Raw genomic sequence first — 18,804 nt, forward strand, 5'->3', positions numbered from 1 at the left:
GTCAGTGTGGCGGATGTGTTGTTGCCTACCCTCGCCACCTGGGGTGCGGCCCATCAGGATGTCCAAGATCCAGTTGCAGAGGGAGGTGTTCAGTCCCAGGGTTCTTAGTGATGAGCTTGGAGGGCATTATGGTGATGAACACTGAGCTACACTGTGGTCAGATGGTCCTGCAATTGTGGTGGGAACCATGTTCCTGAGTTTCAGGAGTGCCCTGTAAGAGTGAAGGAGGTCGAAGTAGCAAGAATCAGAGCTCTGTCCAGCATGTGTCCTATTCAGAGTCATTGGAAATGACTGAAGGAGCGAGTGAAAATGAGGACGAAATGTATTTATTTTTCACCCATTCCCTGTGTTTTTTTCTGTGTTAAAGTTACCTAGTTTTCACCCCCACCCACCCAGTAGGTGGCGGCATGCACCTCTAACATTTGTTTGTGGACCGCCATAATACCATGAAAAAGAGCGCATGGCAGCAGCGGGCAGTAACCAAAATGGTTGCGATAATTGTTGGATTTAAATGGTGCAACCAAGAGTAGTAATATGTTTGGAGTTTTGTGTAGTTTAAGGTCTGGAAAGTCAGAACGTAAGGATTTACAGTTAGAAAGAGTGATGCTGTTGTTGGGGTTACAAATAAATGGTATTGAAATTCAGTTCTGTTGGATTCCGGTTCATACAGAAGTTTAGTAGATATAATAGCAAAAATAATATTGTGGATATACAGGCGCAGTTAGGTAAAGGGGAAATTAAAACATTGATTCAGAAAAATGGGTTTGATTGCTGGCAGAGACAATGGGATGAAAGTAGTAATGGCAGACAGTTTTATAGTACAATGATATCTACAATGGCATATAATAGGAACAAAAGGGAGGAAGTTATGTTGTATGGGATGAGATTAGGGCATACAGGATTGAATTAATCTTTGAATGTATAATGGCTGTATGGTAGAGGAAACAGTTGAATATGTATTATTATTTTATGAAATGTATGATGTGGAAAGGAAAGTTTTTTTTGACAGGGCCAGAATGCACCTGTCAGTTGGTTGTGATTCCCCAATAAAACTTGAAGAAGAAGAAAAAGCTGCAGAGGGCAGCTTGAAACTGAATTTCCTGAAGTCCCACACGGAGATGAAAGTCATCAATGTCAGAGGACTGTGGTTGGAATGGCGAGAAGAAGCGAGGCAGAAAGAAGGGTGCAAGGTGAAAACCCCAACCTACTGTGAAATACAAGCCCTTTGGATCAAGTACAGGAGAAAAAAATGCATGTTATGTGCCTGAAAACCCTGAGTAGTCTTGCTGGGGATCAGAAATGTCCTGTGTGAGTGAGAAAGATTGACAATATGTAACAAAGCGTCTCGTCTGCCAGAAAACCACAAGAAGAAGAAGGTAGATTTGCGTCGAAGCTGCGCAATAAGTAGCAGCTTGAACACTTCTGTTTTGCACGCATCTATCCATGAATGGCATTCGAGACCCAAAAAGGAAATGCTAGCAATTGCTAATGTTATTGGATAGAAATAGCTATTTTGGTGGAGGAAAGAAACCATGGAGTATTGAATAAATCGATTGCATGATATTAAATGTAACGGTAAACTACAATTAGCTTAACGTTGACATTAAAAGTCTGTTAAAACGACCTGCTGAGGCCTTGTTAGCTTCGAGTCAATCAATCCTCGGCCTGTTTGTAACATTACCCTGCAGTGTGACTTGACTTGAGCCTCGCTAGCCTTTGGCAAGCCAGTTGTTTTTAAATTCAATTTTAAAGCTAGCAATGAAGTTGGTCCAATTTTAAATGGTTGTCCACAATTTAATTGTTCTCATGCAATACGTCTCATATACTTTCCTGGCCAAACAATTGTAGCTAGCTATCGTGAGCTTGGAAAGTGGGTCGTGGGTGCAGCTGTAGCTAGTTTGCCATATCTGTATTTACCCGCTACTTATGCGAACAAGCTGCTGCAGAAACATCGATAATGTCTTTGGTAGCGTATGCTAGCAGTGATGACAGTGATTCAGAAACATCTAGTTCCATCATCCCGGGGAGCAAACCCGGGGGGCTTTTCGCACGCCTTCCTGCCCCAAAAATATCTGCCTCAGAGGCACTAGGAAACGTGCGACCAAGCAAAGGGGCAACACACGCATCATCACAGAACACTGTGTCAAGCGATGGCGACGAGGACTCCGTTACCCGTTCTCATGCATTTAAAGGAGGGTTGCTTTTCGATTTACCTAAGCCGAAGAAGCGAACAGAGCCTGTCAAAATCACTATACCTGAGATAAAAAGAGGGGATGTAAGTAACAGGACCACAGGCTCATACCTAGGCTACATTTTAAACATTCAATTACAGACCTCGTTTGCTTGTTTTTAAATGGATTCAAAGTGGAGATTTCAACATGATTCTATGTCTTGTCAACAGTCTGACTCTGATGAAGATGAACCAAGGAGAAAGAAATCCCTGCCCCAGGTAACCTGACTTGCACTTGCTTTTTAGATCATTCTCAATGTCAAATTCTCAGTTTGTGGACATAGGCCTTTCCAACCATACATATCATGATCTGACCCCTGATCTAAGTCACCACTAGCTGGCCTCCGCCCACTACACAGCCCTGAAACTAAGTCACTCTTCGAGCCAGCTACCATCCGGTACTCTACCCTGCACCCCAGAGACTACTGCCCTATGCACATAGTCATGAACAATGGTCACTTTAATTATGTTTGCATGGTGTTTCACTCACTATGTACATACTGTATTCTATTAAAAAACTGTAGGTATTGCTGCACGGTTGGAACAGGAAACATAAGCATTTTGCTGCACCTGCGACAACATCTGTAAATCTGTGTACGAAAAACTTTGATTTGAAGACATGCTTCCTCATTGTCTTTCAACCTCTATCTCTCTCTCTTAGGGCCCTGGCACTGGCCTTTCCTCCCTCCTGCCTCAGCCCAAAAATGTGGTTGTGAAGGAGATGCAGAGGGCCCTAGTGCCTCACACCCTCACCAAGCGGCCGGAGCCAAAGAAAACCACAAAGCCCTCTTTAGGGTCCTCCCAGGGCCACGCCAGTGCTAGTGCATCTCCCTCCGCTATCAAAGCAGCAGCCAAGTCGGCTGCCCTGCAGCTAGCGAGGCAGATAGCTGCTGAGGAAAGTGACGAGGAACTGGCCCCAGAGAACTACTTCTCCCTGGGAGAGAGCTCCAAACCTCTCCCCGCTGTGATCCCCAGCCTGAACCCGGAGCCTGTCCCCACCTCAGGCCTACTACCCGCTCCTGCAAGCATACAGCGTGGTACCTTCCAGTCAGACGCTCCTCTGGACTTCAGTGCGAACCAAGAGGGAGCTTGGGGAGGTCAACAGCTAGGGGTGTACCAACAACCCTCGGCAGAGCCTCAGGTACTGAGAAAATGCTGTTATAGAGAGAAAGATAGCTATATCTATTATGTTTGGACACAAACTTTATTGCTTTGCAAAGCATTATATAAAACAATCTTGCCAATACACCAAAATTAACTACAATAATACTCAACTTCCACAATATACCAAATACAATAGACCCGCTGTGCATTACCTACTCAAATCTCAAATCTCCAACTACAACTTATTTTAGAAGAGAGCAAATTATCTATATCAGTCTCTTACCAAGCTGATATACAGGTTCAAACATCAGATATACTCTGCCCAGAATGGATCCTTATTGACCCCTACGAGTTGCTCTTGCAGACAACAGTTTGCTGTAAAATCTCTCTTGTTTTCATCCATTGAGACACATCAGGATAGCGTAATGCTTTTGTCATGTTGCGTTGATACAGGCTAACAAAAACATTCTCCTGTTGGATAGGGCTACTACAACGAGGCTTACTACCAGGATCCTGAGTCTGACCCAGCGTTGCCTGAGCCAGAGCAAACTGGTTCCTCCGCCCTGTTTGATGATGAAGCGGTATGAAGGTTTCCTGACTTGACAATGGTTTATTTGCTTGTTATTGATCAGGAATGTTCTCTTTCCCCCCTGATTAATCAGGAAGTCCTGCTTGTCTGACATTATCCTATATATCTATATTTGTTTTATATTGTCCTGATCACATCTTTAATTGTCGGCATAGTTCATACATTGAATAAAGAGGTTACTGCTTCAAGATATAGTAGAGTATATAATGTTTTCTGGCTGCAGTTCATGAGGCTGCAGGGGAAGAGGAACAGGGGCAAGGAAGAGGTGAAGTTCCTGGAGATCAAGGGAGATGACCAGCTGAGTGGCAACCAGCAGTGGATGACCAAGAGCATGACTGAGGAGAAGCAGGAGCGCAAGTCCTTCAGCAAGGTGAGGGAGATTTGCACAGGAGCTTTTCCAATATTGCTTACACTTGTCCACTCCTTCCAGATCTGTAAACATATAAAGGGTTGTTAGGGGCTAGGTGTTGATTTGGAAACTGGATCGTAGTAGTGATAATGGGGTAGGGGAATATTAGGCAATAGTGGAACAAGAGTTGGTGAGGCAGGACTTTTTCCATGTGGCCACGGTGAGGATTTTGTCATCTGTTCTCAACCTTGTTTGGCCTGACCCCTGACCTCTTCCCTCTATAGAAAAAGGGAGACCAACCCACAGGGCAACAGCGACGCAAGCACCAGATCACATACCTCATCCACCAGGTGAGTACATATACATTGCTAGATCGTGTTAGAGTACTGTCTTGGAATCTAACACCAAGGTCCCATTCAGTAGACACAAATGGGAGAAAAATAAATAAAATGTGTTCCCACTGGACAAGTTGGACCAGTTTGGCACCAACTGACCATGACTTGGCACACCTATCACTTGCATTTTTTTAAACACTTGCATGATTATTGGCCTCACATCAACATACCTAAATTTAACCAGATATGGGATGTTTACAAACGTGTCAGTTTGAGCAAACTTGTTCTAATTCTTATCACCTATAGGCAAAGGAGCGAGAGCTGGAGCTGAAGAACAGCTGGGCCGACAACAAGCTGACTCGCCGGCAAACACAGGCAAAATACGGATTCTAAGAACCATAACAGGAGGCTTGGTGGCATGCATAGCCCCCCCCCCCCCCCCTGATGATTAGAGTAGTACAGTCCACAAGGTTCCCTCAACAACGTGGGTCATACTATACCCTTGCAGTGGGGGAGGGGTTACACACCTCATAGACCCATCATTGGAGATGCTACCACTGACTTTCCTTTTTGTTCACCCTTATTTGTTGGCCTCCCTGGAATTGTGATACTTAAAACATTTCTGATTTAAACCATTTTGGTGGGACTATTTTATATTATGCTGGTTCTTGGCTGCATAAGAAATCACATTGTTAAGACACAATATGGTTTCCTGGGAAATACTGTTTAAATGCAATTTCATGTGGTGGTGTTTTTCATATTACACCTTGAACCACCAATGATCAATAGTCTGAGAATAAGAGGAACGTTTCCCATGTGGTGTCAATATTTTCTTCATCTTGTACGTTTCCAAGGGTGGGACAGTGACCTGTTCTTAAATCATGTCAATCCAACCCTAAGCTTTCCCTTGGTTTTTAGATGTTAGAAAACACATTTGGTGGTCTTGTTGGAATTGCCCTGTGGTGACGACGCTTCAACCTGACCAGTTTGGAATATGTCTCTATTGGATTTTGGGGGAGAGTTGGTATCTTTTTAAAGGAGCCAGAAACTCCTACTGTCATCTGTGAATAAACATGATCATATACAGTGATGACAGAGACTTATTGAAATTGTACACTTAACAAAAATATGAACATAACAATTTAAAAGATTTTACTGAGTTTATTCATGTAAGGAAATCAGTCAATTGAAATATATTAATTAGGACCTAATCTATGAATTTCACATGACTAGGAATACAGATATGCATCTGTTGGTCACAGATAGGTAGGGGCGTGGGTCAGAAAACCAGTCAGTATCTGGTGTGACCACGATTTGCCTCATGCAGTGCAACACACCCTTTGCATCGAGTTGATCAGACTGTTAATTGTGGAATGTTGTCCCACTCCTCTCCGATGGCTGTGAGAAGTTGCTGGATATAGGCTGGAACTGAAACACGCTGTCATACACCTTTATCCAGAGCATCCCAAACATGCTCAATGGGTGACATGTCTGGTGAGTATGCAGGCCAAAAAAAATGGTATATTTTCAGTTTCTGGGAATTGTGTACAGATCCTTGCGACGTGGCCAGGCATTATGTATGAGGTGATGGTGGCTGAAAAATGGCACGACAATGGGCCTCAGGATCTTGTCACGGTATCTCTGTGCAGTCAAATTGCCATCGATAAAATGCAATTTGTGTTTGTAGCTTATGCTTGCCCATACCAGAACTCCACCGTCACCATCGGGTACTCTGTTCACAACGTTGACATAAACGACCCACTCGCCTAAACATTGCCATACATGCGGTCTGCCATCTGCCCGATACATTTGAAACCAGGATTAATCCATGAAGAGCACACTTTTCTTGTGTGCCAGTGTCCATCGAAGTTGAGCATTTGCCTACTGAAGTTGGTTACGACGCCAAACTTCAGTCAGGTCAAGACCTTGGTGAGGGCAATGAGCACGCAGATAGTTTGTGCAGAAATTCTTTGTGTAAACCCACAGTTTCCTCAGATGTCCGGGTGGCTGGTCTCAGACGATACCGCAGATGAAAAAGCCAGATGTGGAGGTCCTGGGCTGGCATGGTTACACGTGGTCTGCGGCCTGTTGGACGTACTGCCACATTCTTTCAAATTACTTTGAAGGTGGCTTATGGTATAGAAATTAACATTAAATTCTCTAGCAACAGTTCTGGTGTACATTCCTGCAGTCAGCATGCTAATTGCACACTCCCTCAACTTGAGACATCTGTAGCATTGTATGACAAAACTTCACATTTTAAAGTGGCCTTTTATTGTCCCTAGCACAAGGTGCACCTGTGTAATCTTGCTGTTTAATCAGGATCTTGATATGCCACACCTGTCAGGTGTATGGATTGCTTTGGACAAGGGGAAATGGTCACTAACAGGGATGTAAACAAATTTGTACACACAATTTGAGATGCTTTTTGTGCATATGGGACATTTTTGGGATCTTTTATTTCATTTTATGAAACATGGGACCAACACTTTACATGTTGCGTTTATATTTCTTGTTCATTATAGTATTGAGCTGTGCAATTTGAATAAAATAGAACTGCCATTGTTTCTCAAGCTGTGGAAAATGTTTGAGGATGTTGCGTTCTCTTCAGAGGCGTGGATGTAAAATTTGATCTGTTATGCATTTTACCGTCCCAGCTAGCTAACCAGGTTTTTAAATGGCTTCGCTGGCCAGGCCTCAACATTTAGTGATTAATTGGTCATCCATATTTCTGAAGGGTACACTGCACATTCTTCTGGTTTTGTTGTAACTCGATATGGTGATATACTGGGACCGCATCAATTCTGGATCTAAAGACATACTGTATGTGTAAGAAATATGCTAATAGCTACGTATAGCAATTTGATAGATAAAGGTGCATTCATTGCTTATACATATCCAATCCACTCAGATCTTCAAGGGTGAGAATTAAGGGAAATGGAGCATGGAGTGGCAGTTTCCTTAATTAATCCCTTTTTTTTAATCTGAAAATGAACACAGTCCAATGATCAGGATTCTACCTTACATGATAAATCAACTAGCTCATAAGTGTTTTGTACATTGACACTCCTGCTAAGTCAAAGCAAAATATATCACAATTTAACCATCATGTTCACAAGTTGACATTGGCAGCGACAAAGCCTGGTGCCGTGAAAAGCACCCCATTGAGGTCAGTGGAAAAGCAGACAGACTGCTAGATTTCTAAAGGTGTTATAGTTAACTACTTTCGGCACTCGGCTCCTGCAAAGGTCTGTGCTTTGTCAAGCTCCTTAGGAGGTATTTCAATACTGTATATCAATGAAGAGATGTGAGAAATATCTTGTTTTACCCTATACTTTGTTACAAGTTTTGTGCTGTTAAAATCAAATATTTAAGTTCCTGACCATTTTTGTCAGATTTGATACGTATTGTACAATATCCTGTCCACCAATATCTCAGCTCTTAACATTGCCTAAAGAGAAACTGAAATAAATCAGTCGATGGTACCGACACCTGGAAACCAAGACCAAGTTAAAGGCTCCATCACAGGCATTTGCACAGTAACTACTCTTTATATCAACTTGCAGTGAAAGTGACATGTATCACGTGCATATGAAAATAATGAAATGACAAAATGAAAGAGTAGAATACAATGTACAACCATGAGTTTGTCATTAAATAACTACTTCTTCCACTTTCAAAACAGATCCAAATAATTGATTTACTGTTATTGCCAGGAGTCAAACAGAGTAAACTGTTCTGTGAGTATCTAGTAATGACATTAAGTGCTCAAACACGGGGTTCTTTGTCTTTTTTCTGGTTCTCTGTTGGTGGAACTGCTTTTTTTCTTTTCTTAGTCACCTCTGGTGTGGCAGCCACTTCTGGGGTAGCCTCTGGGGCTGTAGCTGCCACCTCGGGCACGGCAACTTTTGGAGCCGCAACTGCAATCACCTTTGAAATGCTAGCCTCTGTAACTGCGACTGCTACATCCTCTGAAACGGCAGACTGGAACTGCAGCCTCTGAAACGACAACCTCAGGAACACACAAAAAATAAAAGGTTTCTGAAGAACCTTTAGGGGTTCTTCTTCAAATTGAAACTGTAGAGCAACCCATATTTTAATTTTACTAGGCAAGTCAGTTAAGAACAAATTCGTATTTTCAATGATGGCCTAGGAACAGTGTGTTAACTGCCTATTCAAGGGCAGAACGACAGATTTATACCTTGTCAGCTCGGGGACCTTTCGGTTACTAGTCCAACGCTCTAACCACTAGGCTACCCTGCCCCTATAAATTCTTTGAAGAACCATTTGGGGTTAATTTTTTAATCCCCCCTCCTCCAGAGCCATGTTGTAGTTATATTCAGAGGTGTATGGAAAATGAAGTTTGTGAATCCAAAAAATAGTAAGTATACAGATGATTAACAAAACATGCACACAATAGTATTCATACTTGGTTTTTGTGGTAAATGTGAATGAAAAAAACTTTTGAAAATGGTTTTCATACACATCCGATGGGATATTCATTGAAGAGGTAAGGGAGGAGGATGGTAAATGTGTTCTGCATAACATACCGATGCCAATTGACATACCTTTGTATGCCTCCTTGTCTGTATACCTACAGACACAAAAGTGAGCAGTTCAGTCAACTGCACCCAATACAGCTAGCCTTCAGCCACTTTAATAATGGGAATTGATGTAAAATATATCACTAGCCACTTTACATCAATCTACACAAAATATCCCATAATGTCAAAGCAAAAACAGTTTTAGAATTATTTTGAAAATGTATTTAAAAAAAATATGGAAATATCACATTTACAGCCATGAGCTGCCCAGTGACACAAGCCTACCATACGAGTTAAATTACTTCTACGCTTCGAGGCAAGCAATACTGAAGCATGCATGAGAGCACCCGCTGTTCCGGACAGCTGTGTGATCACGCTCTCCATAGCCGATCTGTTTAAAGATCTTACTCACGTCAACATTTACAAGGCCGCAGGGCCAAACAGAGTACCAGGACGTGTACTCCGAGCATGCGCTGCCCAACTGCCAAGTGTCTTCACTGACATTTTCAACCTGTCCCTGACCGAGTTTGTAATACCAACATGTTTCAAGCAGACCACCATAGTCTCTGTGACCAAGAACACCAAGGTAACCTGTAACCTGAATAAATGACTGCCGACCTGTAGCACTCAAGTCTGTAGTCATGAAGTGCTTTGACAGGCTGGTCATGGTTCACATCAACACCATTATCCCAGAAACCCTAGACCCACTCCAATTTGCATACCGTCCTAAAAGATCCACAGATGACGCAATCTCTATTGCACTCCACACTGCCCTTTCCCACCTGTACAAAAGGAACACCTACATGAGAATGCTATTCATTGACTACAGCTCAGTGTTCAACACCATAGTGCCCTCAAAGCTCATCACTAAGCTAAGGACTCTGGAACTAAACACCCCCCTCTGCAACTGGATCCTGGACTTCGTGTCGGGCCGCCCCCAGGTGGTAAGGGTAGGTAACAACACATCTGTCACACTGATCCTCAACACGGGGGCCCCTCAGGGGTGCGTGCTCAGTCCTCTCCTGTACTCCCTGTTCACCCATGACTACATGACTCCAACACCATCATTAAGTTTTCCGATGACACAACAGTGGTAGGCCTGATCAACAAGAACGATGAGACAGCCTATAGGGAGGAGGTCAGAGACCTGGCAGTGTGGTGCCAGGAAAACAAACTCTCCCTCAACGTGATCAAGACAAAGGAGATGATTGTGGACTACAGGAAAAAGAGGGCCAAGCACGCCCCCATTCTCATCGACGGGTTGTAGTGGAGCATGTTGAGAGCTTCAAGTTCCTTAGTGTCCCCATCACCAATGAACGGTCATGGTCCAAGCGCACCAAGACATTCATGCAGAGAGCACAACAACGCCTATTCCTCCTCAGGATCCTGAAAAGATTTGGTAATTGGTCCTCAGATCCTCAAAACGTTCTACAGCTGCACCATCGAGAGCATCCTGACCAGTTGTGTCACTGCCTGTATGGCAACTGCTCAGCCTCCGACCGCAAGGCACTACAGAGGGTAGCTTCCTGCCATCCAGGACCTCTACACCAGATGATGTCAGAGGAAGGCCCTACAAATTGCCAAAGACTCCAGCCACCCTAGTCATAGACTGTTCTCTCTGCTACCAAATGGCAAGCGGTACCGGAGCGTCAAGCCTAGGTCCAAAAGACTTCTTAAAACAGCTTCTACCCTCAAGCCATAAGACTCCTGAACAGCTAACTGGACTATTTGCATTGAATTTACCACAGGGGACCCCAATCAAGTTGTAGAAACATCTCAAGGATGACCAATAGAAACAGCATTCACCTGAGCTCAATTTCAAGTCTCATAGCAAAGGGTCTGAGTACTTATGTAAATAAGGTATCTCTGTTCTTATTTTTATTACATTTGCAAACATTTCTAAAAACCTGTTTTCACTTTGTCATTGTGGTCTATTGTGTGTAGATTTATGGGTACAGTTTTTCATTTAATCAATTTTAGAAAAAGGCTGTAAGGTATTTTTTTGTTGTTGAAAAAGTCAAGTGGTCTAAATACTGTTGCATCGTATATCTTTCTATCTATAAATAGCATAGTAATGTTTTTGGTCAAACTAAGGTTGGTGTTCATTTGCTTATTTATAACGATAAAAGCCAAGGTTTCAGTGTGGGAAAGTTATTGTCATCATTCTTTCAACAGCTGTTTTCTTTCAAAATCTCAATTCAGTCAATTCAAGTCCAATTTATTTCTACTGACAATTTTGAATAGCCTGTCCAATCATACTTACATTGTGTCATTGTTGTGACTGAAACACTGCTGGGTTTGAAAGTGGTTAATATTTTAATGACATCACTTTCAAACAGATACCATATGTCTTTTCCCTTTTGAGTTCATTGTTTGTGGTGTGGCATTCTTCCCAAATGTGCCTGTTTTCTTTGAGCATCAGCACTTAAAGTAAATGTTCACTACAAAATCAAAGGTTATCAGACATTTTTAGATGGAGATGAGTCCATGTCCATCTGTTGTATAGGTCCCACTATGAATGAGAAAATAGAGGTGCGACTCGTCCATGAACACCTGTTCGGAGTACACGTCCTGGTAATCCGTCTGGCCCTGCGGCCTTGTGAATGTTGGCTACGGAGAGCCCGCTTGTTGGAACGTCAAGAGACAACTACTTTGTTAAATGGCAAGGCATAGTGAAAACAAGCATGCAATATGCAAACTGGACTCACAGTTCGTATGTAGTCCCAGCCATTTTCATTTGATTGTATCTATGTTGATTGTACGGTAGCTGGCTTGGTAGATGAGGGACCTCTCTCTAAGTTGAAGTTGATGATCATTTGAAGGAGGGGAGCGGCGGGGAAATCCATGGTGATGATTCCGAAGCGCCTGCTCTGCCCTATCTGTGCCGTCAGGTAGTCATACAGGTGGGCGTTGATTCGCTGGGCTCCGCTGCCGTAGGTAAGGAAGATATGGGCCTTGTTGCACACAGGGGCAGCTTCCAGATGTTCATGCACACTTTGCCATTTCTCAGCCATATGCAGGAGGGTGGGGACCTGGGGAGACAAGTATATGAGACTCAATACATTTTCCTAGCAACAATTTCATTTTCAAAAATGAAATTACCTTCCAGTCGTCTGCAATGTCCAGGCCCATTCCGAGGTCAGGTCCGCCAAAGTCCTGCAGGACAAGGAGCTTCCCTCTGTTCTGTCCCACAGTGGGCATGAACCAACTGTTCCACAGCAGGTCCCAGTCAGCGTAGAGGTGGATGTAGCTGACTACCGCCCCGTAGATTTTGAAGGTATCACTGAACTCCTCCTTGAGCCGCACCAGCGGGGTACTCCCTTAGGAAGTCGGCCACGCCCTTACCCACAGGTAAGACACGCCGTGGTGGATGGTGAGGTTGCCACGCACATGGCGTACACGAACAACCAGGAAGCACACACCGGCCTGGAGCTGCGACGCCAGGCTCGGCCAAGGCGCCACTGTAGATGGCCATGGTGACCTCGGACAGCAGGCAGCTGTCTGGGAGGCCCGCCATCCAGGTGGGGTTGACAAACTCTGGGGCTGGAGTATTTTGTCGTACTCGGGCCTCTGGATGGCACTGTTGCTCAAGCAAACAGCCCTGGTAGATAATTAGTTTGGTGTCAAAGGTCAATACCTAATCCTGAAGTAAGCTAATTATACTCACAACTGACACTCACACCATCTCTTTACACTCCTTCTCTAGGGTTGTGTCTATATTCTCCTGAATGATGTCCTCTCCTTATATCCTTTACTTTATAACTACAGAAGGCTTAAATTGGCCTCTACTATATTGCTTTGTCCTCTCCAGTCATTTCAGATCAGTGCTAATGACATTGTCTCCTTAAACTATTCAAGACTATTGAGACACAACCCCTGACTGCCTTTGAAACAAGATACTCACCACAAAAGGATCATCTGCTTGATAAACATCTTCCGCATATGGTGCTTGCCATATCTGATTCTTCAGTTATATAAATGGGGACTGAGTTTGGGGGTAAGAAAAGGAAGTGCAAATGAATCTTTGTTTGGTGCTTTAGTTTTAGATTAGCAGCAATACAGGTACATTATCCATTTCAATTAATATATTCAATTTATATAAAATATACCCGTGGGCTGCAACTCAAAAGAAAAACACAAGTAAGAAATACATACAGAGTTTAAGTAATAATAAATGAGTAGAAACAGGAAAATAAAAACAAACCTCCCATCCTATGAAGGAATGTGCCTACCTGATTTAGGCAACACTGTGAACAGTTGGGAGTTGGGGTCAATTTAATCGGAAAATGTTTCCTTGGTGTTCAATACAGTCTGTGAACAAACTTAAAACGTATAAAAAAAAATATTTTTTATTTTATTTCACCTTTATTTAACCAGGTAGGCTAGTTGAGAACAAGTTCTCATTCGCAACTGCGACCTGGCCAAGATAAAGCATAGCAGTGTGAACAGACAACACAGAGTTACACATGGAGTAAACAATAAACATGTCAATAACACAGTAGAAAAAAAGAGAGTCTATATACATTGTGTGCAAAAGGCATGAGGAGGAAGGCAAATAATTAGAATTTTGCAGATTAACACTGGAGTGATAAATGATCAGATGGTCATGTACAGGTAGAGATATTGGTGTGCAAAAGAGCAGAAAAGTAAATAAATAAAAACAGTATGGGGATGAGTTAGGTAAAATTGGGTGGGCTATTTACCGATAGACTATGTACAACTGCAGCGATTGGTTAGCTGCTCAGATAGCAGATGTTTGGAGTTAAAAGGGAGGGAGATAAAAGTCTCCAACTTCAGCGATTTTTGCAATTCGTTCCAGTCACAGGCAGCAGAGAACTTGAACGAAAGTTCCAGTCACAGGCAGCAGAGAACTGGAACGAAAGGCGGCCAAATGAGGTGTTGGCTTTAGGGATGATCAGTGAGATACACCTGCTGGAACGCGTGCTACGGGTGGGTGTTGCCATTGTGACCAGTGAATTGAGATAAGGCGGAGCTTTACCTAGCATGGACTTGTAGATGACCTGGAACCAGTGGGTCTGGCGGCGAATATGAAGCGAGGGCCAGCCGACTAGAGCATACAGGTCGCAGTGGTGGGTGGTATAAGGTGCTTTAGTGACAAAACGGATGGCACTGTGAAAAACTGCATCCAGTTTGCTGAGTAGAGTGTTGGAAGCTATTTTGTAGATGACGTCGCCGAGGATCGGTAGGATAGTCAGTTTTACTAGGGTAAGTTTGGCGGCGTGAGTGAAGGAGGCTTTGTTGCGGAATAGAAAGCTGACTCTAGATTTGATTTTCGATTGGAGATGTTTGATATGAGTCTGGAAGGAGAGTTTACAGTCTAGCCAGAAACCTAGGTACTTATGGATGTCCACATATTCTAGGTCGGAACCATCCAGGGTGGTGATGCTCGTCGGGCGTGCGGGTGCAGGCAGCGAATGGTTGAAAATCATGCATTTGGTTTTACTAGCGTTTAAGAGCAGTTGGAGGCCATGGAAGGAGTGTTGTATGGCATTGAAGCTCGTTTGGAGGTTAGATAGCACAGTGTCCAAGGACGGGCCAGAAGTATATAGAATGGTGTCGTCTGCGTAGAGGTGGATCAGGGAATCGCCCGCAGCAAGAGCAACATCATTGATATACACAGAGAAAAGAGTCGGTCCGAGAATTGAACCCTGTGGCACCCCCATAGAGACTGCCAGAGGACCGGACAGCATGCCCTCCGATTTGACACACTGAACTCTGTCTGCAAAGTAGTTGGTGAACCAGGCAAGGCAGTCATCAGAAAAACCGAGGCTACTGAGTCCGCCGATAAGAATATGGTGATTGACAGAGTCGAAAGCCTTGGCAAGGTCCATGAAGACGGCTGCACAGTACTGTCTTTTATCGATGGCCGTTATGATATCATTTAGTACCTTGAGCGTGGCTGAGGTGCACCCGTGACCGGCTCGGAAACCAGATTGCACAGCGGAGAAGGTACGGTGTGATTCGAAATGGTCAGTGACCTGTTTGTTGACTTGGCTTTCGAAGACCTTAGATAGGCAGGGCAGGATGGATATAGGTCTGAAACAGATTGGGTCCAGGGTGTCTCCCCCTTTGAAGAGGGGGATGACTGCGGCAGCTTTCCAATCCTTGGGGATCTCAGACGATATGAAAGAGAGGTTGAACAGGCTGGTAATAGGGGTTGCGACAATGGCGGCGGATAGTTTCAGAAATAGAGGGTCCAGATTGTCAAGCCCAGCTGATTTGTACGGGTCCAGGTTTTGCAGCTCTTTCAGAACATCTGCTATCTGGATTTGGGTAAAGGAGAACCTGGAGAGGCTTGGGCGAGTAGCTGGGGGGGGGGGGGGGGGTGGAGCTGTTGGCCGAGGTTGGAGTAGCCAGGCGGAAGGCATGGCCAGCCGTTGAGAAATGATGCTTGTTGAAGTTTTCGATATTCATGGATTTATCGGTGGTGACCGTGTTACCTAGCCTCAGTGCAGTGGGCAGCTGGGAGGAGGTGCTCTTGTTCTCCATGGACTTCACAGTGTCCCAGAACTTTTTGGAGTTGGAGCTACAGATGCAAATTTCTGCCTGAAGAAGCTGGCCTTAGCTTTCCTGACTGACTGCGTGTATTGGTTCCTGACTTCCCTGAACAGTCGCATATCGCGGGGACTATTCGATGCTATTGCAGTCCGCCACAGGATGTTTTTGTGCTGGTCGAGGGCAGTCAGGTCTGGAGTGAACCAAGGGCTATATCTGTTCTTAGTTCTGTATTTTTTGAACGGAGCATGCTTATTTAAAATGGTGAGGAAGTTACTTTTAAAGAATGACCAGGCATTCAACTGACGGGATGAGGTCAATGTCCTTCCAGGATACCCGGGCCAGGTCAATTAGAAAGGCCTGCTCACAGAAGTGTTTTAGGGAGCGTTTGCCAGTGATGAGGGGTGGTCGTTTGACTGCGGCTCCGTAGCGGATACAGGCAATGAGGCAGTGATCGCTGAGATCCTGGTTGAAGACGGCGGAGGTGTATTTGGAGGGCCAGTTGGTCAGGATGACGTCTATGAGGGTGCCCTTTTTTAAAGATTTAGGGTTGTACCTGGTGGGTTCCTTGATGATTTGTGTGAGATTGAGGGCATCTAGCTTAGATTGTAGGACTGCCGGGGTGTTAAGCATATCCCAGTTTAGGTCACCTAACAGAACAAACTCTGAAGCTAGATGGGGGGCGATCAATTCACAAATGGTGTCCAGGGCACAGCTGGGAGATGAGGGGGGTCGGTAGCAGGCGGCAACAGTGAGAGACTTATTTCTGGAGAGAGTCATTTTTAAGATTAGTAGTGTTTGGGTATGGACCTGGAAAGTATGACATTACTTTGCAGGCTATCTCTGCAGTAGACTGCAACTCCTCCCCCTTGAGCAGTTATATCTTGACGGAAAATGTTATAGTTGGATATGGAAATCTCAGAATTTTTGGTGGCCTTCCTGAGCCAGGATTCAGACACGGCAAGGACATCAGGGTTAGCAGAATGTGCTAAAGCAGTGAGTAAAACAAACTTAGGGAGGAGGCTTCTGATGTTGACATGCATGAAACCAAGGCTTTTTCGATCACAGAAGTCAACAAATGAGGGTGCCTGGGGACATGCAGGGCCTAGGTTTACCTCCACATCACCCGCGGAACAGAGGAGGAGTAGTATGAGGGTGTGGCTAAAGGCTATCAAAACTGGTCGTCTAGAGCGTTGGGGACAAAGAATAAAAGGAGCAGATTTCTGGGCATGGTAGAATATATTCAGGGCATAATGCGCAGACAGGGGTATGGTGGGGTGCGGGTACAGCGAAAGTAATCCCAGGCACTGGGTGATGATGAGAGAGGTTGTATCTCTGGACATGCTGGTTGAAATGGGTGAGGTCACCGCATGTGTGGGAGGTGGGACAAAGGGGGTATCAGGGGTATGAAGAGTGGAACTAGGGGCTCCATTGTAAACTAAAACAATGATAACTAACCTGAACAACAGTATACAAGGCATATTGACATTTGAGAGAGACATACAGCGAGGCATACAGTAATCACAGGTGTTGAATTGGGAGAGCTAGCTAAAACAGTAGGTAAGACAACAACAGCTAATCATCTAGCACAACAACAGCAGGTAAAATGGCATTGACTAGGCAGGGAGGGTCGGATTAACTACACATAGAGCCTGAGTGCGGCTGGGGCCGACAGATAAAACATAAACAAGCAGAATGGAGTACCGTGATTAATGGACAGTCCAACATGCATCAGCTATGTAGCCAAGTGATCAGTGTCCAAGCTTCTGGAGGTTCTTGAATGTGTTCTAAAAATTAAAAATAATAGCGATTCCGTATCACATTGGGTGAGGCAGGTTGATGGTTTGGATTACAGGATACCAAGGTCATATTTTTCAATATTCTGTTCCATACACATGCACGCGCGCACGCGCGCGCACATGCGCGCACACACACACACACACACACACACACACACACACACACACATACATACACACACACACACACACACTAGACACATACACAAACACAGACCGTACATGTACACACTTAAAGGCATGCACGCACACACCTACGCAAGTGAACACAGATAGATAAATCAAAGTCTACCTTATTCATAACTACCCAGGCAACTGTGTAACCATAAACAGTGGTTTGAAATTCAATACACGATAGTGTTGGAATTACATATATTTTTGGTTGTATGTCGAGCAAGTTCATGTTTATCGTTCACTTTCTCGTCACGTTTCAGTGCAATTGCTGTGCTTTGTATGATATGAAATGTGCCAAATAGAAATATATAATGTGAATTATAATGCCCTGCCAAATATGTTTATTTTCACATCACGATGGCAATGCTACGTCATTGGTGGCAGAAATTATTTCATAATTAAAGAGTAAAATAATGGAGCCATTGTTTGCTGTCTTGTACAATTAATATACATCAGTATAGAGAAAATTAGAAAAGGGGGCAAGCAGACAGGTATGGTGTTATAAGCATTGATGAGCCTTATGAATAAGGCTAATTATGTATCTTTATGTTTTCAACTGTAACACTTTTTGATTAGATTTTTTTTTACTCAAGAACATATGTAGACACTGGTATGGTGCTGGAGATAATGGATAATGAATATGAGGTTAAAAAGTGGTGACGTGCACCTTTTCTTATGCCTATGTAGTAACCGTGTAATTACTACAGTGTTGTTGCATACTAACGTAGTGATTGCTTTGTAATGGCATACTAATGGACTGAGCAGTTTTTGTAATTACACATTTTTAAGGAGTAACAGTCGCGGTTTCTCAAAACAGCTTAATTTAATTTCTGTACAATTCTAATTACATTTCTGAAGTACAATGTAGCATATCAATATTTTGTTGTTACTAGTGCAAAGTGAGTAATGAAGGTTTACAATGTATTTCCAACCTGTGATCTCATAGGGCTGCTTGTTTTAGGACCCATCTTCTCTCTATTCCTAATATAGGACAGGACACTGGGAGTGTTCCAGCAGCCAGAGGGTTGCTGTCGTTAATATCCTATGTGCTACCTACTGCCATTGTACCCTTGAGTAAGGCACCTAACCCCCTCATCCAGTAGGGCTACTCTCGCTTTCTCTCTCTGTGTTTGTGTGTGTGTGTGTGTGTGTGTGTGTGTGTGT

General features: G+C 43.8%; 1 protein-coding gene and 1 pseudogene across 1 annotated transcript; one reads left to right on the forward strand and one right to left on the reverse strand.

Moving 5' to 3' along the window:
* Nucleotides 1-634: 634 nt before the first annotated feature.
* LOC135552111 (proline-rich protein PRCC-like) lies at nucleotides 635-5,697 on the forward strand. The gene is made up of 7 exons (XM_064983523.1): nucleotides 635-2,275; nucleotides 2,402-2,449; nucleotides 2,892-3,371; nucleotides 3,817-3,915; nucleotides 4,147-4,293; nucleotides 4,557-4,622; nucleotides 4,914-5,697. The coding sequence occupies exons 1-7, from the start codon at nucleotides 1,958-1,960 to the stop codon at nucleotides 4,998-5,000; spliced, it is 1,245 nt and encodes a 414-aa protein (XP_064839595.1). The 5' UTR covers nucleotides 635-1,957; the 3' UTR covers nucleotides 5,001-5,697.
* A 2,678-nt stretch (nucleotides 5,698-8,375) lies between these two features.
* LOC135553312 (uncharacterized) lies at nucleotides 8,376-13,084 on the reverse strand (annotated as a pseudogene).
* Nucleotides 13,085-18,804: the final 5,720 nt, after the last annotated feature.

Source organism: Oncorhynchus masou, chromosome 13 (assembly GCF_036934945.1).
Source record: "Oncorhynchus masou masou isolate Uvic2021 chromosome 13, UVic_Omas_1.1, whole genome shotgun sequence".
In the NCBI taxonomy this organism is placed as follows: Eukaryota; Metazoa; Chordata; class Actinopteri; order Salmoniformes; family Salmonidae; genus Oncorhynchus; species Oncorhynchus masou.

What these genes read in the sequence shown, in the direction of transcription:
- LOC135552111 (XM_064983523.1), top strand. Translation starts at nt 1,958, where the DNA reads ATGTCTTTGGTAGCGTATGCTAGCAGTGATGACAGTGATTCAGAAACA. An exon ending in CCCTGTTTGATGATGAAGCG is followed by an intron (nt 3,916 to 4,146) that starts GTATGAAGGTTT and finishes TTCTGGCTGCAG; the next exon opens with TTCATGAGGCTGCAGGGGAA. An exon ending in TCACATACCTCATCCACCAG is followed by an intron (nt 4,623 to 4,913) that starts GTGAGTACATAT and finishes TATCACCTATAG; the next exon opens with GCAAAGGAGCGAGAGCTGGA.